The 22261-nt window shown below is 52.5% G+C and overlaps 1 protein-coding gene and 1 non-coding gene across 2 annotated transcripts; one reads left to right on the top strand and one right to left on the bottom strand.

The window, feature by feature from the left end:
- The first annotated feature begins 188 nt into the window (after nt 1–188).
- On the top strand, nt 189–21252 carry TMEM143 (transmembrane protein 143). Its single transcript, XM_047789886.1, has 8 exons — nt 189–1153; nt 1487–1727; nt 3827–3931; nt 12227–12421; nt 13806–13933; nt 14867–15146; nt 19250–19439; nt 20124–21252. Exons 1-8 carry the CDS (start codon nt 582–584, stop codon nt 20330–20332), a joined length of 1920 nt encoding a protein of 639 aa, XP_047645842.1. The 5' UTR covers nt 189–581; the 3' UTR covers nt 20333–21252.
- On the bottom strand, nt 6553–6624 carry TRNAE-UUC (transfer RNA glutamic acid (anticodon UUC)). Its single transcript has one exon. It is a non-coding gene; the product is annotated as a tRNA-Glu (tRNA).
- Nucleotides 21253–22261: the final 1009 nt, after the last annotated feature.

The following is a 22261-nucleotide window of genomic DNA, read 5'->3' as shown; positions in this document are numbered from 1 at the left end:
CAGGGGTCCAGGGTGAGAGGGCTGCTGGGGGTGTGGTCCCAGGAGTCAGGAGTGCAGGCTGGGGAGGCTATGGGGTGAGGGGGCTGTCAGGGCCCCAGAGGTGCAGGGTGGTGCATGGGCCAGGGAGAAGGGGCGGGGAGAGGGTGGGATGTTGGGGTCATGTCCTTGACACAGGAGCCAGAGGGCCCATTTTAAGGCCTGTGTTAATGGGATTTATTAGGGGTGTTGGGAGATCAGAACCCCTGGGAGGTCTGAATCAGGGGGATCCCTTTCAGGCTTTGAGATAGCCCCCCGAGTGGAGATCCCAGGCATCTCAGGGTAGATTTCAGGCTGTCCTGGTAATTTGGGATGATATCCTTAGAATCAGGGCCACCCCTTAGAATTCAGCTCCATCTTCATAAAAGTGCATTTCCTCAAATCGGGGGTCCAGACTGCAGATGTGCGGGGAACGTGAGCTCCAAATAGCTTCCTCGCAGAATGAGGAGGCCGAGCCCCCGGCACTAAGCTACCTTCAGAGAATGGGGGTCTTCCCTTTAAGGGCTCTGGACGATGGGGCTCAAGGGTGGTGAGGTTTGGAGGTGATGCTGCCTGACAGAGTCACCTCTACTCTGGAGGCCCGGTCTGCGTCACCTGGAGGCCTGCTCTTCCGTCCGCTCACCCTGCCCTCCTGGTCCCTGGCGCCACCTCAGACTTCTTTGGGCTCCTCTTTTTCCCGCCTTTTCGCTCCTTCACTGCTGATTGGCTGCGCCGAAGCCCCGCCCCTCTCTTTTCCCGCCTTCTCTGAAGCAGACAGGGGCAGGGGCGTGGCCTCAGAGGACGTTGGGCGGCCCGCCGTTGGCAGGCTGCGCGCGGGAGCTCGGCCCATCCCCGGCAGTCCCCGGAGCTTGCGCCCGCCCCGCCCCTTTGAAGTCTGCGGACAAAGAGATACTTCTTCGGCGCATGCGCCGAGTCCAAGGAGGGCGAGAGAGGGAGGTGACAGGTCGCGCATGCGCAACCGAGTCGCGTCCTTAGAAGAAAAATGGTTCCCCCACCCGGCTCAAAGATCCAGGGTTTGCGCATGCGTCTTACTGTGGACTGAAGCCGAACCTCGGAGGCCCAGAACGCCTTTCTGCACATGCGCAAGAGGCTCAATGACAGTCGAGCGTTGGCTAAGGTGAGGGAAAGGGGGGAAGATTGTATGATCGGGGTGGGCGGCTCTGCACCCCTATATAGCCTTCCGAGCATATCCTATGCCTTTAAGATCCACCTGCCGCCTAGACCCCGCAGAGACCAGTTGTACCACAACAGGGCTACTGGGCCTGCAAAACACCCTAGGACTTAAGACCTCTGACCCCAGCCTGGGACTCAAGCCAACTGAACAGTGTGGGAGAGGACTGGCACTGCGCCCTGCCCGGGGTAGAAACGGCCCCTGGAGGTTGGGACACGGAGGTGGAGAGGACGCTTTTCCCCCGATGACCTTTGATCTCTGCCCATTTCCCTCCTTTAGGCTGCGGGGAAAGGGTCTGGCTATGCTGCATGTGACCCGGGGGGTCTGGGGATCCAGGGTCCGAGTATGGTCCCTGTTGCCCGCGCTCCTCGGGCACCCCCGGGCCCTGTCATCGCTGGCGGTCAAGATGGGGGAGTACCGCAAGATGTGGAACCCCACAGAGCCCCGCGACTGGGCCCAGCAGTACCGCGAACGTTTCATCCCGTTCTCCAAAGATCAGCTGCTCCGCCTCTTGATACAGGTACAGCTCACCCGGGTCCAAGAGCCTGGGGACTACCACTCCCGGCAGGCCTCGCGGCGATACAGCCGTTCATGCTATAGAGGACTGCCCTGGCGCCCCCTGGGAGTTGTATTTCCCTTCCTCGTCATACTCCCAGGTGGGCGTGGAGTGCTTTGGAATGCAAGAGACAGACCTCTGAGATGCAGGTGCAGCAGCAATTCCAGACTCTAGCTTGTTCTGGGGGCTTGAACAAGCAGTCCCCAGGGCATGGTTTTTCCCTCTTCAAAACAGGTCTAATAATCATCCTCATCATTATTACCACCTAATAATAGTTATTATACCCACTGTTTGAGCTCTTACTGTATGGCCCTGTGCTAAGCATTTTCCATGTATTATGGAAATACTGAGCAACCCAATAAGAGAGGTATCACCATCTTCCCATTTTAAAATGAAGTAACTGAAGCAGGAGAAGGGAAGTGGCTCACCGAAGATCATGACTAGTGGCCAAGATTTGAACTGAAGTGGTCTGACTCCTAAGCAGAGTGGGGACTAGGGTGAGACAAGTAGGCACTTGCTTGACCCTAAGAGCTTAAGCGCTTACCCCACCATCACCATTATACTTGTGATTACTCTGGATTGGCATTCATTCATTTAATATATATATATATTTTTAAATTATATGGCTGCACCTGCAGTATGAGGTTCCCAATCTGAGAAGCAACTCTGGATCCTTTAACCAGCTTCGCCAGGTGGGGATTGAACCCCCACCTCCGCAGTGAACTGAGCTACTGCAATTGGATTCTTTTTTTTTTTTTTTTTTTTTAGGGGCACCTCCATGGCATACGGAGGTTCCCAGGCTAGGGGTAGAATCAGAGCTGTAGCCACAGGCCTATGCCACAACCACAGCAATGCGGGATCTGAGCTGCATCTGCAACCTACACCACAGCTCAGGGCAACACCAGATGCTTAACCCACTGATCAAGGCCAGGGATGGAACCCACATCCTCATGGATATTAGTTAGGTTCTTAACCTGATGAGCCACAATGGAAACTCCTTTTTTTTTTAATTGTATTTTTTAAATGATTGATTGATTGATTGATTATAATAATTCTTGATTTAACACCTCTGTGTGGACTAAGTCCTGTGCTGGACTTTATCTACATATATGTATACACACACACACGTATATACACGGACAAATGTAATCATATCAAATTCTTACCATTGCTCTTTTGAGAAAGAGAGTGTATCCTCTGTTGCCAATAAGGAAACAGGCTCAGAGAGGTGATGACATGCACCCAGCACACTGAGGTAGGAAGCATAAAAAGTGGATAAAAGAGTTCCCTGGTGGCACAGTGGGTTAAGGATCCCGTGCTATCACTACTGTGACTCGGGTTTGATCCCTGGCCTAGAGGACTTCTGCATGCTGCAGGTGAGGCTAAAAAAAATAAAAAGCTGTTTTAAAATGTGCGCTCTGGGAGTTCCCGTCGTGGCGCAGTGGTTAACGAATCTGACTAGGAACCATGAGGTTGCGTGTTCAATCCCTGCCCTTGCTCAGTGGGTTAACGATCCAGCGTTGCCGTGAGCTGTGGTGTAGGTTGCAGACGTGGCTCGGATCCCGCGTTGCTATGGCTCTGGCGTAGGCTGGCAGCTACAGCTCCGATTGGACCCCTAGCCTGGGAACCTCCATATGCTGCAGGAGTGGCCCAAGAAATAGGAAAAAAAAAAAAATGTGCGCTCTGGGGTCAGATTGGAGTTTCGTGTTCTGTTTATACGGACAGCATGAGGATTGTAATTCCATCAGGCTCCTGAATACCCTCTGGAGGATGACATCATGCTGGCAGACGGTGCCTGGCACACATATAAACATTGTGTGAATGCTGGCCAGTAATATCAGAGTGGGAACTTGAACCTCTAGCTCTTGAAGCCATCTGTTTTTCACTGTGTGGCTGCCTCAGTTTCTTGGTCTGGGACATGGATCAACCCTCCCCCGCCCCCCAACCTCCCACAAAATTTTAATGAGCCCAGAGCTCCGATTGCCTGTCTGGGATGCCTGGGAAAGAATTTCTCCCCATGACGAAGGAGGCCTAAAGAGAAGTTTTGCTTCTTGAGGTAACAGGAGTTCCATTCCAGTCCCACGGAGAAGGCGGCTTTGGAGGAGTTTGCGGCTCACGTGGACTTTTGCACCTTGTTCCACTACCACCACGTCCTGGCCCAGCTGCAGGTGAGGAGGGGGCCCCTCCGGCACCGTCGTCCTTATTTGCCTGTCCATCCATGAAGCAAAAATTCTCTGGAGTTCCCTGGTGACTCAGGGGGTTAAGGACCTGGCATTGTTGCTACTGTGGTTTGGATTGCTGCTGTGGTGTGGGTTTGATCCCTGACCCGGGAACTTCCATCTGGGCAGGCAAGGCCAAAATAAATAAATAAATTGATAAGTTCTCTGAGCTCTTACTTGGAGCCTGATCCCATTCTAAGCGCTGGGGATGCAGCAGTGAACAGAACAGATGAAGCCATGCTCTAGTGAAGTTGACATTCAGGGTGGGGAAGTAATAAATCAATAAATATAAAATATGATACCCAGGGGAGTTCCCATTGTGGCAGAGCGGTAACGAACCCAACTAGGATCCATGAGGATGCGGGTTTGATCCCTGGCCTAGCTCTGTGGGTTAAGGATCTGACGTTGCTGTGAGCTGTGGTGTAGGTCGCAGACACGGCTCAGATGTGGTGTTGCTGAGGCTGTGGTGTAGGTCGGCAGCTGAAGCTCCGATTAGACCCCTAGCCTGGGAACCTCCATATGCCACAGGTGTGGTCGTTAAAAAAATTAAAAATAAAATAAAATATGATACCCAGGAGTGATACATTCTCTGGAGGACAAGCAGAGATTAAAGAGGGATAGAGAGGGCCGAGACGGGGGCCTGTTTGAGACGGGGTGGTCAGGAAAGGCTTCTCTGAGGAGGTGACAGGTGAGCTAAGACCTGAATGAAGGGAGGCAGCGGGCCCGATGTGTATCTGGGGAAGGTTGTTCCAGGGGGCGAGAAAAGCAAGTGCAAAGGCCCTGAGGTAAGACGGGGGCTGGAGTGTTGGGGAAACGGCAATGGGACCACTGGTGGGAGGGAGACAGGGCAGGAGATGAGAGCAGAGAGGGCACATTGTGAGCCACGCTGAGGACTTGCTTTTCTGCTCTGGGAGCTGGGAGCCTCAGGAGGACTCGGAGCAGAGGAGGGTCATGCACTGATTTGGGTGTAAATCGGGTCCTTCTGGCTGCCATGTGGGAAGCAGACTGTCAGAGGCAGGGAGCTCTATTGAGGAGTCTATTATGTTTGTCCAGGTGAGAGATAATGGCAGCTCCGACCAGAGTAATAGCAGTGGAAGTGGGTCTGCCAGGAAGTGCAAGAGTTCAGCTTTAGACTTAGGGTTGTTTTTTTGTTTGTTTGTTTGTTTTTGGACTTTTTAGGGCCCCTTCGAGGCATACAGAAGTTCCCAGGCTAGGGGTCCAATCGGAGCTGCAGCTACTGGCCTATGCCACAGCCACAGCAATGCCAGATCTGAGCTGTATCTGCAACCTACACCACAGCTCAGCTCTCCGGATATAAATTGAGCACCTACTGTCTTCCCCGAATGGTTCCAGGTCCTGAGACACAGAAGTGAATCTGAGATGTGTGTATCTGCCTCATGGTGTCACGTTCTAGTGAGGGAGACAGACCCCCCCATCAAGGTAAAGAAGGGAGGAGTTCCCGTTGTGGCTCAGTGGGTTAAGAACCTGACACAGTGTCCGTGAGGATGTGGGTTTGATCCCTGGCCTCACTCAGTGGGTTAAGGATCTGGCGTTGCCACAAGCTGTGGTGCAGTTTGCAGATATGACTCGGATCTGGCATTGCTGTGGCTGTGGTGTAGGCCGGCAGCTGTAGCTCTGATTCAACCCCTAGCCTGGGAACCTCCATATGCAGCGGGTACAGCCCTAAAAAGACCAAAAAAAAAAAAAAAGGTAAAGAAGTGAAATATGTGAAGAGGAGCTAAGTGCCATGAATAGAGGTGCCAGATAAAATATAGGATGCCCAGCTTCATTTCCTACTGCTAACGTAACAAATGACATCAATCAGGTGGCTTAAAATAACAGAGACGTAAACTCTCAGACGTCAGGAGGCTGCAAGTCCAAGGTCAAGGTGATGGCAGGTTGGCTTCTTCTTCCAGAGGCTCAGGGGAGGGGACCCATCCTAGGCTTCTCTCCCAGCTTACGGTGGGTGCCCGCAATCCTTGGCTTCTGGCCCCATCATTCCAATCTCTGTCTCCATCTTCACGTCCCCTTCTCTGTGTGTCCTTTTCCATCGCTTATAGGGACACTTGCATTGGACTCAGGGCCCACGTGATTCCAGTATGATCGCACCTTGATCCTGCCCTTAATTATACCCGCAAGGACCCTGTTTCCAAATGAGGTTGTATTCTGAGGTTCCAAGGAGCTGTGCATTTTTAAGGGGTGCTATTCAACCTTATATACTCAGTTAAATTTGAATTTCAGGAAGTTCCTGTTGGGGCTCAGTGGTAATGAATCCAACTAATGTCCATGAGGATGTGGGTTCAATCCCTGGCCTCACTTAGTGGGTTAAGGATCTGGCGTTGTCCTGAGCTGTGGTGTAGGTCACAGGCGTGGCTTGGATCCTGAGTCTGTGGCTGTGGTGTAGGCTGGCAGCTGTAGCTCCGATTTGACCCCTAGCCTGGGAACTTGCATATACCACAGGGTGTGGCCCTAAAAATAGCAGAAAAAAAATTGAATTTCAGATAAGCTAAGAATAGGTATTTTTATTTGTTCGTTTGCCACAGCATGCAGAAGTTTACTGGGGGTCTCAATTCCCAGACCAGGGATCGAACCTGGGCCATAGCAGTGAAAGTGCTGAGTCCTAACCACTAGACCACCAGGGAACTCCCTGAATAGGTCTTTTTTTCTTTTAAGTAAAATTATGTCCCATGCAACATAATCCTCAAATATTGCATAGGACATGCTTAAACTGAAAAATTAATCCTGCTGTGTAGCACTGGGAACTATATCTAGTCACTTATGATGGAGCATGATAATGTGAGAAAAAAGAATCTATACGTGTCTGTGTAATTGGGTCACCATGCTGTACAGTAGAAAATGACAGAACACCGTACACCAGCTGTAATGGAAAGAAATAAAAATCATTATATTAAAAAAAGAAAAATTATTTATTGTTGACCTGAAAGTTTAACTGGGTGTCCTATATTTTATTTCTTTTTGGCTAAATCTGGTAACCCTAAATTAAGGAGAAAAAGAAGGCAGAGGTGTTTTTGCAGTTTTAGGTAGGATGGTCAGGGAAGGCCTCACTGAGGAGGTGGCATTTGAACAGAGACCTGAGGGAGGCGAGAATAAGCCATGTGGAGATCTGTGGGCACAAGTGCAAAGGCCCTGTGGCAGGTGGGTGCAGGGTGTGAAGAAGGAACAGCAAGGAGGCTGGTGGGGGTAGAACGAAATGTGTGAGGGAAAGAGGGCTGAAGACAAGGGCAAACAGGGGACTGGGGCCGGATCCTGCAGGGCCTTGAGCGACACAGTGAAGCCTTTGCTTTGACTGAGTGAGCTGGGAGCCAAGGGAGGGTTCTGAGCAGAGAATAGGCGTCAGCTGACTTAGATCACAATTGGCTCCCTCTGGTGGCCGCATCGGGAATAGACTGGGGGTGAGGATGCGAGCTGGAAGACCGGGGCTGAGGCCACCCCAACAGTCCAGGGGGTGAGACGTGTTCGGATCCCACATCTATTTTGCATGTGGTGCCCTCGGGATTTGCTCAGGGGTTGGATGCGTGAGAAAGACTGGAGTCTGGGATGACCCGAGGCTTTGGGTCTGAGCACCTGGAAGGATGCCCTTGAACTCATTCTGAGATGTGAAGACGGCGGGAGGAGCAGATATGGGGAGGAGTTTCAGGACCCCACTGGGCGACATGGCGGGCTTGAGAGGAGGGTGATGGGGACGCTCTTGAGTCAGACGCGTCCCTCAGTGAATGGATGCATTCAGACTGTGCAGGCGAAGGTCTGCGTGTGCAGATATCCGAACTGACCTTGGAGTCTGTACCAGACTCTCTGTGTGCACATTAGAAAAAGACACCCCCAGGAGTTCTACTGTGGCTCGGCAGGTTAGGGACCCGACATTGTCTCTGTGAGGATGTGAGTTCCATCGGTGGCCTCGCTCAGTGGGTTAAGGAACCAGTGTTGCCTTAAGCTGCAGTGTAAGTTACAGATGCGGCCATGGCTGTGGCGTGGTCTTCAGAGGAAGCTCAGTTCAACCCCTGGCCCGGGAACTTCCGTATGCCGCAGATGCAACAGTAAAAAGAAAAAAGAAAGAAAAAGGCACCCTTTTCCCTAGCCTGGGGCTATCTAATATCATAGTCATTATCTACAGGTAGCTGTGGAAATCTGAAATAATTGAAATTAGATAACAATTTAGAAGTCCACTCCTCAATTGCATCCACCACATTTCAAGGGTCAGTAGCCACCTGTGGCCAGTGGCAACCTCTTGGATGGTGTAGACCGAGATGTTTTCTTTGTTGCAGGAGGTTGTATTGGATGGCGCTGTTCTATACTCTTTATTTCCTTATGAAAAGATGATAAATGTCTAGGTCTACAGCCTCTACCATGGTACCTCTTAGGTCAGGTACCTTTGCACAGTGTGCACCCTGCCCAACTGTACAGAGCAGACCTGCTCAGCCTAGAGGGTGGAAGAAGGCTTTTTGGGAGTGATAAGGGAGATGGAATACAATGGAGGAGTAGGAATGCAGTAATGGAAAGGGAAGGGGGCAGGAAGGGGGCAGGAGGAATGTTCCAACAGCATGTGCAAAGTCCCTGTGCCTGGAGGAACTAAAGCCAAAAGAATGACTAAAGAGGATTTTGGTGTCAGGCCCTGGAAAGCCTGGAAGGCCTTAGTATGGAGCCTGGTCCTCCTTCCTGTGAAGGCAGCGGAAGCCTTGGAAAGGAGACTGACTTGGTTGGGTGCATGACTTCTGATATTCAATCTCCTGGCTGTGTGACCTCAGCCAGTTACTTAACCTCTCTGTGCCTCAGTTTCCACATCTATGAATGAGGATGACACTAGTACCTTTCTCACATTGTGAGTGTGTGTATAACATTTTTTTTTTTTGTCTTTTTGCTATTTCTTGGGCCGCTCCCGTGGCAAATGGAGCTTCCCAGGCTAGGGGTCTAATTGGAGCTGTAGCTGCCAGCCTACACCACAGCCACAGCAACGCAGGATCCCAGCCACGTCTGCAACCTACACCACAGCTCACAGTAACGCCGGATCATCAACCCACTGAGCAAGGCCAGGGATCGAACCCGCAACCTCATGGTTCCTAGTCGGATTCGTTAACCACTGCGCCATGACGGGAACTCCATAACATTCTTCAAAGAGTGCCTGCCACATAGTAAATGCTGCTTAAATGTGCGCCATTCCCATTTATTACTTTTGTTGTGATTGTTTGATGGGATCTCCCTGGCTGCTGTTTAGAGAACAGATTGTGGGGGAAGGCAAGAGGGTTTGGGGAGACCCCCCCCCCTTTTCCGTTGCACCTACAGCAGGCAGAACTTCCTGGGCCAGGGAATCAAACCTGCACCACAGCAGTGACCATGCCGGATCCTTAACCCACATCAAGGAGAGGAGAGATCCTTGAGAAGGCTGTTGGGCTCATCCAGGCAGGAGGAGGTGATGGTGGTGAGGACAGGGCAGGGCTGTGGGGAGGAGAGCACTGGGCAAAGTGGCAGTCTGTTTTGGAGGTGGCATCAGCGTGAGGTGTGAGGAAAGGGAGCAGCAGGGGTCACCTGCCTTACCCAGGTTTCTGGCTTGAAGCCCTGTGTGGATGTGAAGCCCTCTCAGTGGGTTAAGGATTCGGCGTTGCTGTGGCTGTGGTGTAGGCCGGCGGCTACAGCTCTCATTTGACCCCTGGCCTGGGAACCTCCATGTGCCGCGGGTGTGGCCCTAAAAAAAAAAAAAAAAAACGCAGAGAGAGAGAATGAATCCGGCTGACCGTGGACGTTTGCTGAATGCAAACTTCTCTGACGCTGCAGCTCAGCCCTGGAATGGTGTTTCTCAAGGTCACACCGTGAGTTTACCCATGGGACCTGTTCTCTCAGTCTGTCGGGAAGGACTCGGGCGGGCACAGGTCTCAGCTTCGGGCTCCAGACCTGTCCTCGGCCAGCATGACCTGTCCTGGGAATTCATTCAGCTGAGGATTTGCTAGGCTGAACTTTCAGCTCTGTCACCTGTGTCCTTGCTCCACTCTTGCTGAGGCCCTGGGCTTTCCCGTCTCCACACCTTGGCCCAGGCCATCCCTCGCCCTTGGAGTGCCCTCCCCCCTTCCCTTCCACCGACTTCAAAGTGGCACTTGACCTAAACAAGTTTTTCTTTTCAGGCTGCCTCTCCTGAGAGACACTCAGAGAGGCGGATTTAGAGGCTGGGTTTACGGAGGGGTTTCCCTCTGCTGCTGGCTCTACAGTCTGGGACACATCATATGTCATCCTGAAGCTCAGTCTCTCTGTGAGAAAATGGGAAGCTCATTCATTCAGTCAGTCATTCAACAACCTTGGGGGTGGGCAGTTGGGGTACCTAAGATGAGATGGACAAGGCAGTAGCCAGTCTTTTTGTTTTTTTGGGCCACCCTGTGGCTTCTGGAGTTCCCAGGCCAGGGATCAGATCAGAGCCACCGTTGCGATCCAAGCTGCAGCTGCAGCACTGCTGGATCCTTAACCCACGGTGCCGGGCAGGGGATTGAACCCATGTGCGACCTACACCACAGCTCACAGCAATGCCAGATCCTTAACCCACAGGGAGAGGCCAGGGATCACACCCGAAACCTCATGGTTCCTAGTCGGATTCGTTTCCGCTGCGCCACGACGGGAACTCCCCAGTGTAATTGTTTAGATGAGAGGTGATGGTAGCTGGGACGAGAAGGTAGCAGTGGAGATGGAGGGGAAGTCAAGAGTCCAGATTGGTTCAGAGGTTTGGGCCATGAATTTGCAAACAGAGTGATGATAAGAAAGAAATCAGGGGGAAAAAAAAGAAAGAAAGGAATCAGGGATGGCTCCACGGTTTTGGATCAGATCATCTGAATGAATAGTAGTGCCAATGCTTGTTTGGGGTTTTTTTGTTGTTTTTTTTTTCTTCTTTCCTGGCTGCCCCATGGCATTTGGAGCTCCCAGGCCAGGGATCAGATCTGAGCCGCAGTCATGACCTAAGCTTCAGATGTGGCAACGCCGGATCCTCAACCCACTGTGCTGGGCTGGGGGTCGAATCTGCATCCCAGTGCTCCCAGGATGCCGCTGATCTTGTTGTGCCACCGTGGGAACTCTGGTGATGCCATTTCCTGAGAGGAGAACACTGGGGCGGGGAGGAGGAAGAAACGAAGCGCTCTCCTTGGGCCATGTTAGATTTGAGATGCTGTCGGAGATGTCACAGACAAAACTGAATAGGAGAGTCTGATGTGGAGTTCCCGTCATGGCACAGTGGCAATGAATCTGACTAGGAACCATGAGGTTGCAGGTTCGATCCTTCGCCTCGCTCAGTGGGTTAAGGATCCAGCATTACCAAGAGCTGTGCTGTAGGTTGCAGACACGGCTCAGATCTGGCGTGGCTGTGGCTATGGCCGACCACTATAGTTCCAATTAGACCCCTAGCCTGGAAACCTCTTTGTGCCGTGGGTACAACCCTGAAAAAACAGACAAAAAAAAAAGGATGTAATCGAGTGGGCTTGACATGTTGGGTTTGAGGCAACAGTATGACATTCCCAAAGTAGTGTCAGGTAGGGAGTTTGTATTAGTTACTATAAAAGCCTTGCTGCTGTAACAAGCAGAGCCCACGAGGCAGTGGTTTGAGGGAGGTGGGGGATTCTTTCTGCACCACGTAACAGCCTCGTGGTAAACCGGGCAGGGTGGACGGGAGGCTCTTGTTTCACGTGAGATTATGCTGGGACCCAAGTTCCTTCCATCTTGTTGCTCTGCCATCGCCTTAGGGGACTGTCTTCATCCCTGTGGGCTCAAGACTGGGTTGTAGGCAGAACAGCGTTCTAAACTGAGAGATCCAGGAACGAGCGGAAGGCACCCGGAGGTAAGAAGGCAGGTATCTTTCCCTTCCGCTCACGTTCTGTGGATGAATCCTCTTGGCCCCACCCAGCCTCAAAGGAGGCTGGGAAATGTAGTCCCTCCAGGCAGTCCCACGGCCGCCTTCACCAGTTTGCTGCTGGAAAAGGAGAGGACAGAGCTCATGCACCGGAAATAGATATTAGGTCTGGAAGCGGATATGGGTCCAAGCTGGAGATTTGAGTTGGGTAGTTATCTACGCAGAGGTGGTGCTTAAAGGACGGGGATGCTGAGGCAGCTCAGAGCAGCTGGAGGAGAAAGAAGGGAAGCCCAGCATCACGCCCTGGGGTACCCCATCATTTAAAGGATGGGGCCAGGAACATCCTTACAGGTACCCACAATCCATGCTGCGACCAAGCCCATTTTTCTTTGCTCTGATTCTCTCCTCAGGCCTTGTATGACCCTATCAATCCTGACAGGGACACCCTTGACCAGCCTTCGCTTACCGAGCCCCAGCGTCTGGCCAATGAGCAGGAGGTGCTTCAGGCTCTAGAGCCCCTGCTGGCCCAGGCCAACTTCTCCCAGCTCTCGGAGGACACCCTGGCCTACGCTCTGGTGGTCCATCACCCTCAGGATTTGGTCCAGGTACCTGTTTCCAAGAGGAGAATCCAAACTCCCAGGAGACCTTGGGGCAGGGGTGGAGCATTTGGGAAGCAGAGGCTGCTGGGGGTTGTAGTCCTGAAAACAAGGTACTAGCCCACAGGGCGCTTTTGGTGGATTAGAAAAAGGCGCCTCCTTCTCAGGTCACTTCGCTGCCATCTGTCGGAGAAGTATCATAAAACACAGGTTTTCTTAGCACTAAAGACTTCATTGCCATCGGCTAGAAAACGAATACAGCTGTCCTTTGGCGTGGTGGGGAATTGCTATCAGGACCCCTGTGGATATGAAAATGATGAGCTGCTCGCATCTCATATAAAATGGCATAGTATTTGTATATAACCTATACACATGCTCCTGAATACTTTATTTCATCATTAGATTACTTGTAATACCTAATATAATATTAATGCTGTGTATTGCTTCTGCACAGAAAATTCCAGTTTTAGCTTTTGGAAGTTTCTGGAATTAAAACAGTTTTTTCCCCAATCCTGTGGTTGGATGAATCAATGGATGCGAAAGCCACAGATACCAAGTGTGGACTATGATACATAATACAAACTGCTCATCATTAAAATCAACAATATTATAATAAAAATACTAAAATCTTCTCAAGTTCCACATTTTAGTGATTTTAAGATGTAGTCGTTTTCTCAAGTCACACCGTATCAGAGTTCCTGTCATTGCTCAGTGGTAATGAACTCGACTAGGATCTGTGAGGATGCGGGTTCGATCCCTGGCTTTGCTGAGAGCTGTGTGTAGGTCGCAGATGTGGCTTGGATCTCACTTTGCTGTGGCTGTGATGTAGGCTGGCAGCTACAGCTCTGATTCGACCCCTAGCCTGGGAACCTCCATATGCTGGGGGTGTGGCCCTAAAAAGACAAAAAAAAAAAAAAAAAAAAGCCCGAACCCAACTAGTGTCCATGAGAATGCAGGTTTGATTCCTGGCCTCACTCAGTGGGTTAAGGATACGATGTTGCTGTGAGCTGTGGTGCAGGTTGCAGACTTAGCTTGGATCTGGCATTGTGGCTGTGGTGTATGCTGGTGGCTAAAGCTCCTATTCAATCCCTAGCCTGGGAATCTCCATATGCTGCAGGTGTGGCCTAAAAAGCCCTCCCCCCACACACAAAAAAATCATTAAAAAAAGATGACTATGATTTGAATGGCACCATCTTGGATGGCATGCCCTTATGCAGTATCCAACATAAACAACTGTACATGGCTGTTCTGCCTAGACACTGGGTGATGATGAACCTGGGAAGGGGGGAGGGGGAGAAGGATCATTGGAGGGAGGGGCATCTAATGCTAATATCCCACACTCACACCCCAGCTGATGCTCAGCCGCCCCTGCTGCCTTCTACCCCCTTGGCAGGTGACAGTAAATTTGGACCAGTATATCTACATGCAGTTCTGGGCCCTGGGCCAGCGAGTTGGGCAGATGCCCCGTAAGTCCAGCGTGGGCTCCAAGCGTGGCTTCTTCAAATCGCCCCCTGCAGAGAGGTGAGGCGGCCCTTGTTCCCCAGGTGCAGCCAGAGGGAGCAAGGTTAGAGTCGAGAGGGGACTGACAGGTCAGTGTCTGGTACTGGTGTCTGGGACCTGGGTGGGAAGTTGAGAGAGGGGGAGGGGTGAATCACATCCTGCCTTTTCTCCCCAAGGAGAAGAAGGACTGCAAGTCCAGGAGAAGAGAAAGGCTAGGGACATTTCTATCCATTTTCCAAATGAGGAAAACTGAGGCTCGGAAAAGGAAGGCCACGTTCTGAAAAGTGGTACCACCGGGATTCTGATGAACATCATTTTTTGAACAGATATTCAACCACAGAGTTAGGCAGGAGAGCCAGATCATCTCACGGTTGGCCAATGGACCTGTAAATCAGCCAGTCCTTCTGGAAACCAGTTTATCAAATATGGTCACGAATCCACAAACAAAACAAAACAAAAACCAAGGACAAAAAGCTCCTTGTATCCCTTAAACCAGTAATTCCACTGCCATGAATCTCTTCCAGGGAGATATTTATACTTGCATGCTGTGTTTAATTATCCATCGCTCATGCTGGCCTAAAAGCTCCACAAAGGCAGAAACTTGACGATTTTGTTGTCTCTCCAGAGCTGAATAGCACTCCCTGGCACCTAGCAGATACTCTGCAATACATACAGAATTTGAATTCGAAAATTAAGGACAGAATTGTCATCTGCCCTCCTTTATTGCGTCCGTAAAATCAGAAGCAACCTCTATGTCCAGTAATAGGGGATTGCAGCCTGTCCCTGCTCCCCTCCTCTTGGACACTTAGCTTATGTCTGACTTTCCTCCCACCATTGTCAAGTAGCTTTTAAAAGGACGGTGTGACCACAGGGCCAGAGAGGGCATCCCGGGGTTGGCGGGAGCTCCCTGGGGCGGTCCTGACCCTTGTCGCCCCCTCCGTCTCTGGCCCTCAGGAGATACTTCAAGCGGGTGGTGCTGGCCGCCCGCACGAAGCGGGGGCACCTGGTGCTGAAGAGCTTCAAGGACACGCCGCTGGAGGGCCTGGAGCAGCTGCTGCCGGAGCTGAAGGTGCGCACGCCCACCCTGCAGCGTGCCCTGCTCAACATCACGCTGGTCGTCTCGGGGGTGGTGTGCTTCGTCAACGTGGGCATGGTGGTGCTCTCCGACCTCAAGATGGCCACGTCCCTGCTGCTGCTGCTCTTCGCCGCCTTCATGGGCCTGCGCGCCTCCAAGGTAAGGGGTCCATGCCGCCAGCCTCCCTCCCGGCTCTCCTCTCCCTGCTGAGTAGCCCGGAGGTCGGACCTTTGGATCTGGCCTGTCATTTTCTTTCTGTGTTTGTGGATTATGCCGGCTTCATGCTGTGCTTCCTCTTTCCTTATTGATATAACCTGGGGCTGCTTTCTTTACTTTCTTTCTTTTTCTTTCTTTTTTTGGTCTTTTTAGGGCCGCACCTGCGGCATATGGAGGTGCCCTGGTTAGGGGTCGAATTGGAGCTGTAGCTGCTGGCCACAGCCACAGCCACCCGGGATCCAAGCCACCTCTGTGGCCTACACCACAGCTCACAGGAATGCTGGATCCTTAACTCACTGAGGGAGGCCAGGGATCGACCCTGCATCCTCATGGATACTAGTTGGGTTCGTTACTGCTGAGCCACGGCAGGAACTCCTTTCTTTTCTTTTCTTTCTTTTTTGGCTGCCCTGTGCCATATGGAGTTCGTGGGCCAGGTATCACATCTGAGCCACAACTGCAACCTAAGCTGAAGCTGCAGCCATGTTGGATCCTTAACCCGTGGTGCCAGGCTGGGGATCGAACCTGCGTCCCAGTGCTCCCAAGACACTGCTGATCCCATTGCACCACAGTAGGAACTCCCAGTTTCTTGATCTCTCTGTGCCTCAGTTTCCTTATCTGGAAAATGGGCATAATAAGTAGCAAGACGAGCAGGAAAGGAGTGAGTCTATGAAGAGCACTGGGTGCAAGGCTGGCACGTGGCAGATGGTACACAAGTGTTCACAGCTGCTCACAGGCACCTGCTTTCATTGGCACTGGATGTGGTGAGAGGATGTGTTTTTATTTGTTTTTATTTATTCTTTTGGCTGCACCGTGCAGCAGCTTGATGTGGGATCTCAGTTCCCAGACTGGGCACTGAACTTCGGCCACTGTGGTGAAAGCACGTGAAAGCACCAAATCCTAACCACTGGGCTACCAGGGAACTCCCAAGGACGTGTGTTTTAGAATCAGACTGCCTGAGGGTGAATCTGGGTCTACCGTCTTATAGCTGTGTGACCTTGAACAAGCTGCCTACCCTCTCTGTGCCTCAGCTCCCGCACCTAGAAAGTGGGATGAGAATGGGAACTAACTCACAAGGTCGTTGTGGGGATTAAAGGCATTAATAGGCACACAGTGCTGGAAACAGAGCCCGGCACATAGGACAGAAGGTGCTCTATGAGAGTTCGCCATGACCAGTGTTATTATTACTAATTGGATGCTTGTACCCTGAGTCTGGGCTTCCCCATCGGGGCCAGGTGTCACTATCACCAAGGGAACTGTCTTATATATGCAGCCTTCTCGGAGTTCCCATTGTGGCTCAGTAGGTTAAGAACCTACTGAGATGTAGCGTCTGAGAGGATGCAGGTTAAGAACCTACTGAGATGTAGCGTCTGAGAGGATGCAGGTTCAATCCCTGGCCTCACTCAGTGGGTTAAGCATCAGCATTACCATGAGCTGTCATGTAGGCCACAGGCTCAGCTCGGATCTGACATTGCTGTGGCTGTGGTGTAGGCTGGCAGCTGCAGCTCTGATTCCACCCCTAGCCTGGGAACTTCCATATGCCACAGGTGCGGGCCCTAAAAAAAAAAAAAAAATGCAGCCTTCTGTGTTCTAGCCGTAGGCATTGAATTGGAAACTCTGGGTCTGGGGCCCCGGGAAACTATATTTTTAACATCTAGTCCCTTCCTGATTCTGCTACTTACAAGTACAGTGCTGCCTCATCCGGTGGTGCAGGTTGTTCACCATCCAAGGATTTGTAGTTCAGGGAGCACATGGGGGCTGACACCCAACTTGTACTTTGCTCGCAGAGTCTCGAGGGGCTGCTGTTTACTGAATCTCCCCAGGGTTGGCCCCAAGAGTGTGGACTAGCATGTGGTGTCTTTGTACCCGATCACTCATTTGCTGGGTCATTGGTTTTCAAGCCGTTTCCAACCATCCTAGTGGGCTCTTCGGAAGCCAAGCAATAAATCCTACAGAAAATAACCAGGCTGCGCTGGCTGAGAGGGTGAAGGGCTGAGGGGAAGGGGGGGCACCCCTACTGGGAACCAGGGATCAGGAAAGAGATGCTTTGAGAAAGGGGAGATTGAAGCTGGTCTGAAAGGGGCTGGGTGAACACGGAGTGGGCATCTCACAGGGCTGGAGTCTGGGGTTCAGGGTGGAGAAGTGAGGTGCCACGGGTGGCAAGGGCCTTAAATGCCATGGCAGGGCCCTGGGCTTCATGCTCAGGGCAGAGGGAAGCCATGGAAAGACTGGAAGCGAAGGGGGAGTGTGGCAAACGCAGAGGCCGGGGGTGGGAGTGGGGCGGGGGGTGCAGCTGGTCTGAGAAGACATGCGCAGATCCCACTGGGGCGGGCCATCCATGCCACCTTTCGGTGACCCGTGGTGGGGGAAGGTCTCCAGAACCTCTTGGGCTCTAAAACGCCCCATTTAAAACCCAGTTCCCTAGTTAATTTAGTGCATCCTTAGACATTTTCCCACACCGCAGGCCATGGCGAAAGTTGAAGGGAACATCCTGGTGGCTGGTGGTGAGCCCTGGCCTCATCTGTGGCACCACCTGCTCACTTAACTGAGAATTCCACCCCAGAAGCTTGACAGAAACAGGCACAAAACCTGGTGTGTTTTTCCTACCAGACAGTCCTAAATGCACACCATTCTGGCATCTTGTTTCCAACCGAAGAAATGGCGATTCGTTCCAATGAAGGGACATAAAGTGACTGTGCTGGCCTTGTAAGAAGTGACTACAGTCCGCACAGCATGTCATCAGTGCCGTGCAGTCCATTTCAGCCATTTGCCAGGGGTGTGTTAATTTCAGAGGCAGTTCACCTTAGGTCTTCGTATAAGATGGGCAGCCCTCTACAGGCAGCAGTGGCGTTCTAGCTGTGATGCAACAGGATCAGCGGCGTCTTGGGAGCGCTGGGACACAGGTTCGATCCCGGGCCCGGCACAGTGGGTTAAGGGTCCAGCATTGCTGCAGCTGTGACTCGGATCTGATCCCTGGCCTGTGAACGCCACATGCCTCGGGGTGGCCAAAAATGAGGAGGAAAAAAAGCAGCATCCAGCACAGATTGTGGATGAATATTCAATAGCAGCTAATGTTTAAGTGCTTGTAACCGGCCAGGCTCCGTGCCAAGTGTTTTATTAATGCCTGAGGGCTTCCTGTCATCTGCCTCGGTCCACAGACATCACTACCCAAGGACTTAGGTCTTTGCCACAGTCTCACAGCTCGAGGGGACAAAACTGGGGCTGGCACCCAGGCCTGCTGGCTGCAGGACCCTGCAGCCTTGAGCTCGTTTTGTGGATGAGAGGGATCTGGGCAGAGGTTTTGAATGTGAGCCCCAGAGGGCACGGGTGGGCTCTCATTTCCCCTCTTAGAGACTAGGACAGGGAAAGGGGTCTAGGCCAGGAGGAGCCAAGGATGGGGGGGGACGGGGGCCACCAATAGCCTACTGGGCCCCAGACCTGCCCCGTCCCCGTCCCCGCTTCTTCCCTAAAATCGGCTCATTATTTGTTGTCTGTTTACACTTTTCTTTACAATTCAATGTTTAAAGCTTTTTTTTTTTTCTTTTTAATTACGGAAAAGTTCAAACAAATGCAGCAATAGGTGATCCTCCCTGCAGCCAACTCCCAGAGTCAACAATTACCGACGGTTAGGTTTTTTTAATTGACTCTCCCAACATTGGGTTATTTTGAAGCATATCCTAGATATATCATCTGGAAATACTTTTTAAAATATGTATCTAAACAATAAGAACTTAAAAAAAACAATCACTGTAACAGAAATTTCCCAGGCTGAAACTCGTGTATCGTCTGGAAATCCGTGAAGACATCCACTAATACGTGGCTCAGATGAGGAAACCACAGCAGAAGCCTCGGAGTTACAGGGGGTGGGGGAACGCGTGGGTTGAACATACAAAATACCCGGACCCCTGTCCTGGGGACCCGAACCAAAGCGGCCCGGGGAGGGCAAGGGACATACCCGAGCGAGTGACCCAGGGGTGTCTGGGTGGGGCTGTATGTATGGGTGGAGTCCGGCACTGCCCTGAGGCTCCCGGCTCTCGTCCCGCTTGCAGATGTTCGGACAGCGGCGCAGCGTGCAGGCGCTGGAGCTGGCGCACATGCTCTACTTCCGCAGCACGTCCAACAACTCAGAGCTGCTTAGCGCCCTGGCCCTGCGCGCGCAGGACGAGCACGCCAAGGAGGCGCTGCTGGCGCACAGCTTCCTGGCCCGGCGGCCGGGCGGGGCTCGCGGCCCGCCGGAAGGTAGGACCGCGGGTGCCAGGCGTCCCCGCCGGGCCCTCTGCGGCTCCGCCCCCGAAAGGCCCCGCCCACCCCAAGGCCGCCGGCCTTCGACGTGGCCCCACCTGGAAGAAGCTCCACCCCGCCCTTACAGGGTCGAGGCTCCTCTCCCGTTAGTCCCACATGGCCCTGCCCCTGTGTGACAGCATCCCCGCGATGCCCGCCTCCCGCTCCCAACTGGCGCCGGTGAACCCGATTCAGCAGTCCGATACCCTGACGCAGCTACCGATCTCGGTGGGCCTGATCCTTCCCGGGGTGACTGCCCTCGCCTAACCTCAACCTCAAACCTCAGCAGGAGTCTTGGATCCGACTCCTGTTGTGGCATGGCCTCCACGGCCCGCGTGCTCCTTCCTATACGTGAACCTGAACGCTCCCTACAATCGACTTTGTCCCTTCCTCTGTAAGCTCCAGGTGGTCCCAGGATCTTGATGGTCCTTGTTCTCTGTACAAGAGTCCCTGGCTTGTCCCCAGATGGGAGCCCCAAGGCTGAGCCTTCTAGGCTTTGTCCCCCCGACTCCCCTCATATTCCTCTCTCCCGCTCCCCAAACCCAGAGCCCTCGTAGTCCTTCACCTGCACCCTCCTCGCTGCCTGCCTAGTCCTTCCGGGTCTGTCTGACCTCCTCACAACACCTGCCTCTCCCCCTGCAGAGACCTCCCAGTGGCTCCAGTCGGAGGTGGAGAACTGGCTCCTGGCCCAGTCAGGCTGTGACGTGACCTTCAATGGAACTCGGGCCCTGGCCCACCTGCAAGCCCTGACCCCCAGCATCGGGATGTACCCGTCTCCAGGTTTCCCCAAACTGGAGCCGGTGGCTGCTATCACTTCCCCCAAAGCCGCACCCAGCAGAGACAGCCCCTGACCGAAACCTCCCCACCCGGCCCCGCCCAGCCACCTGGCTGGGAACTAAGCTCCGCCTCCTCCATGACAAGCTGTCAATCACGGCTGCTAGGCTTCGCCGTTCCCCAACCACCAATTCCTCGTGGGCAATCACTTCCGTTACCACTTCCCTTTACGCTGTTTTCTTAAACAATGCCAAGGATCAAGGCAGCCGGCCGTTGCTAGGCCCCCTCTTCTGATGAACAGCCAATCAAAGCTTTGCGGCTCTGCTTCGCTGCCATCTCTTAGTCCCACCCCCACCATCAACATCTTAACGTGGTCTGGCTGAGGAGGGAGCGTCAGCCAATGACAGCTGCTCAACGTACAAACCACCAGGCCCAGTTGTTGTTAAACGGAGCCCTCCCGAGGCTATATATCTCTGTCTTTTTAGCCCGCACCGGGCAAAGTGCCCATCCTGTTCACCAAGGCGGAGCTCCAGCCCGCGGCCAGTGAGAACAATTTAGCCCAGTTCTCTGGCAAACGACCAACGACAGCTGCTGGGCACTATCAACCTAGGGCAGCCAGTTGTCCCTGCATAGAGGTCACCAATCAGAATGTCTAAAGGAGACCCGATCTTTCCATCAGTTGCCTTTACTTATAAGGCAGGCCATTCAGACAACTGCCTATCAGCTTGTCCAGGCTAGAGGAGTTGAGAGCTTTGTGCCAGGTGGAAAGCTGTGGGCCAGGAGGAGCCAGAAACCACCCTCACCCCACGGCTCCCTTCTACTCGGGCCCCAACGACACAACTCAGGTGCCTTCCCTGCCCAGGCAGGGCCCTCACCCTTTCTACAGAAACTACCTCTGCCTGGATCTTGCCTCCACCTCTAGCCTGTGCAATATTTATTGGTCTATCAATTTCTACCCTGTCCCCTGTCCCAAAGGAATAAATCATGTTTAATAAGCCTGGATGAGTGGGATAGCTGCAGGGGTTGGAGAAAGGAAGGCATTGGAATTCTGGAAAAGAGAGACTCTGGGTCTTGGGGAATGCATTTCAGGGGGTCCCAGGCAAAGCTGTAGTCTTGGAGAGACTGGGTTTGTGGTTGGTGAGACCGAAGTCTTTTTTTTTTTTTTTTTTTTGCATGCCTAAATTCCGGGACCAGGGATTGAACCTGAACCATAGCAGTAACCAGAGCCACAGCAGTGACCACCAGATCTTTAACCTGCTGAGCCACCAGGGAACTCTGTGATTGGTGAAATTGGTTGTGGATCACAGAAGAGGATCTTAGGGAGGCTGTGACTCCTGAGAGAGACCCTGGTTCCCCCAAAGATGGTCTTCTGAACATAGGAGATATATTGTTCACTGCGCAAAAGCCCCCAGCCAAGGAATGGGTGTTGGAAAATCCAGCCCCTCCCCTTCCCACTTGTGTCCTGATTGCCTCCTGGGGGGGTGGGTGTCATATCTACAGTCAGCATTTGGGGAGGGTGGGAGAGGGGTTGGGTTTCAAGAGGGAAATGGAAAAGCGTCTTCCTAAAAGAAGGATCAGAGGGAGAAAAAAGACGAACGATCTATTTCTTCTATTTTAATTATTTTGCTTTTTAGGGCCGCAGGTGCAGCATATTCATTCCCAGGCTAGGGGATGAATTAGAGCTACAGCTACGGGCTTATGCCATAGCCACAGCCACAGCCACAGCAACACAGGGTCTGAGGCTGCGTTTGCAACCTACACCACAGCTCATGGCAACTCTGGATCCCCAACTCACTGAGAAAGGCCAGGGATCGAACCCCCATTCTCATGGATACTAGTCTGATTTTTTTCCGCTGAACCACAACAGGAACTCCAAGATCAACCATCTAGGAAGTCACACACTCTTCCTGGTTGAGAGAGACTCTTGGCCAAAAAGAGCAGATTGAAAACCCAGACTTCTGGTTCTTACGTAGAAGTGCCTGAAGGTCTAGACCTGGGAGGAATCT

This window comes from Phacochoerus africanus, chromosome 8 (genome assembly GCF_016906955.1).
Source record: "Phacochoerus africanus isolate WHEZ1 chromosome 8, ROS_Pafr_v1, whole genome shotgun sequence".
NCBI lineage: Eukaryota > Metazoa > Chordata > Mammalia > Artiodactyla > Suidae > Phacochoerus > Phacochoerus africanus.
This window is presented reverse-complemented; position numbering and strand designations above follow the sequence as displayed.

What these genes read in the sequence shown, in the direction of transcription:
- TMEM143 (XM_047789886.1), top strand. Translation starts at nt 582, where the DNA reads ATGCTGCCTGACAGAGTCACCTCTACTCTGGAGGCCCGGTCTGCGTCA. An exon ending in TGCTCCGCCTCTTGATACAG is followed by an intron (nt 1,728 to 3,826) that starts GTACAGCTCACC and finishes TTGAGGTAACAG; the next exon opens with GAGTTCCATTCCAGTCCCAC. An exon ending in ACCCTCAGGATTTGGTCCAG is followed by an intron (nt 12,422 to 13,805) that starts GTACCTGTTTCC and finishes CCCCCTTGGCAG; the next exon opens with GTGACAGTAAATTTGGACCA.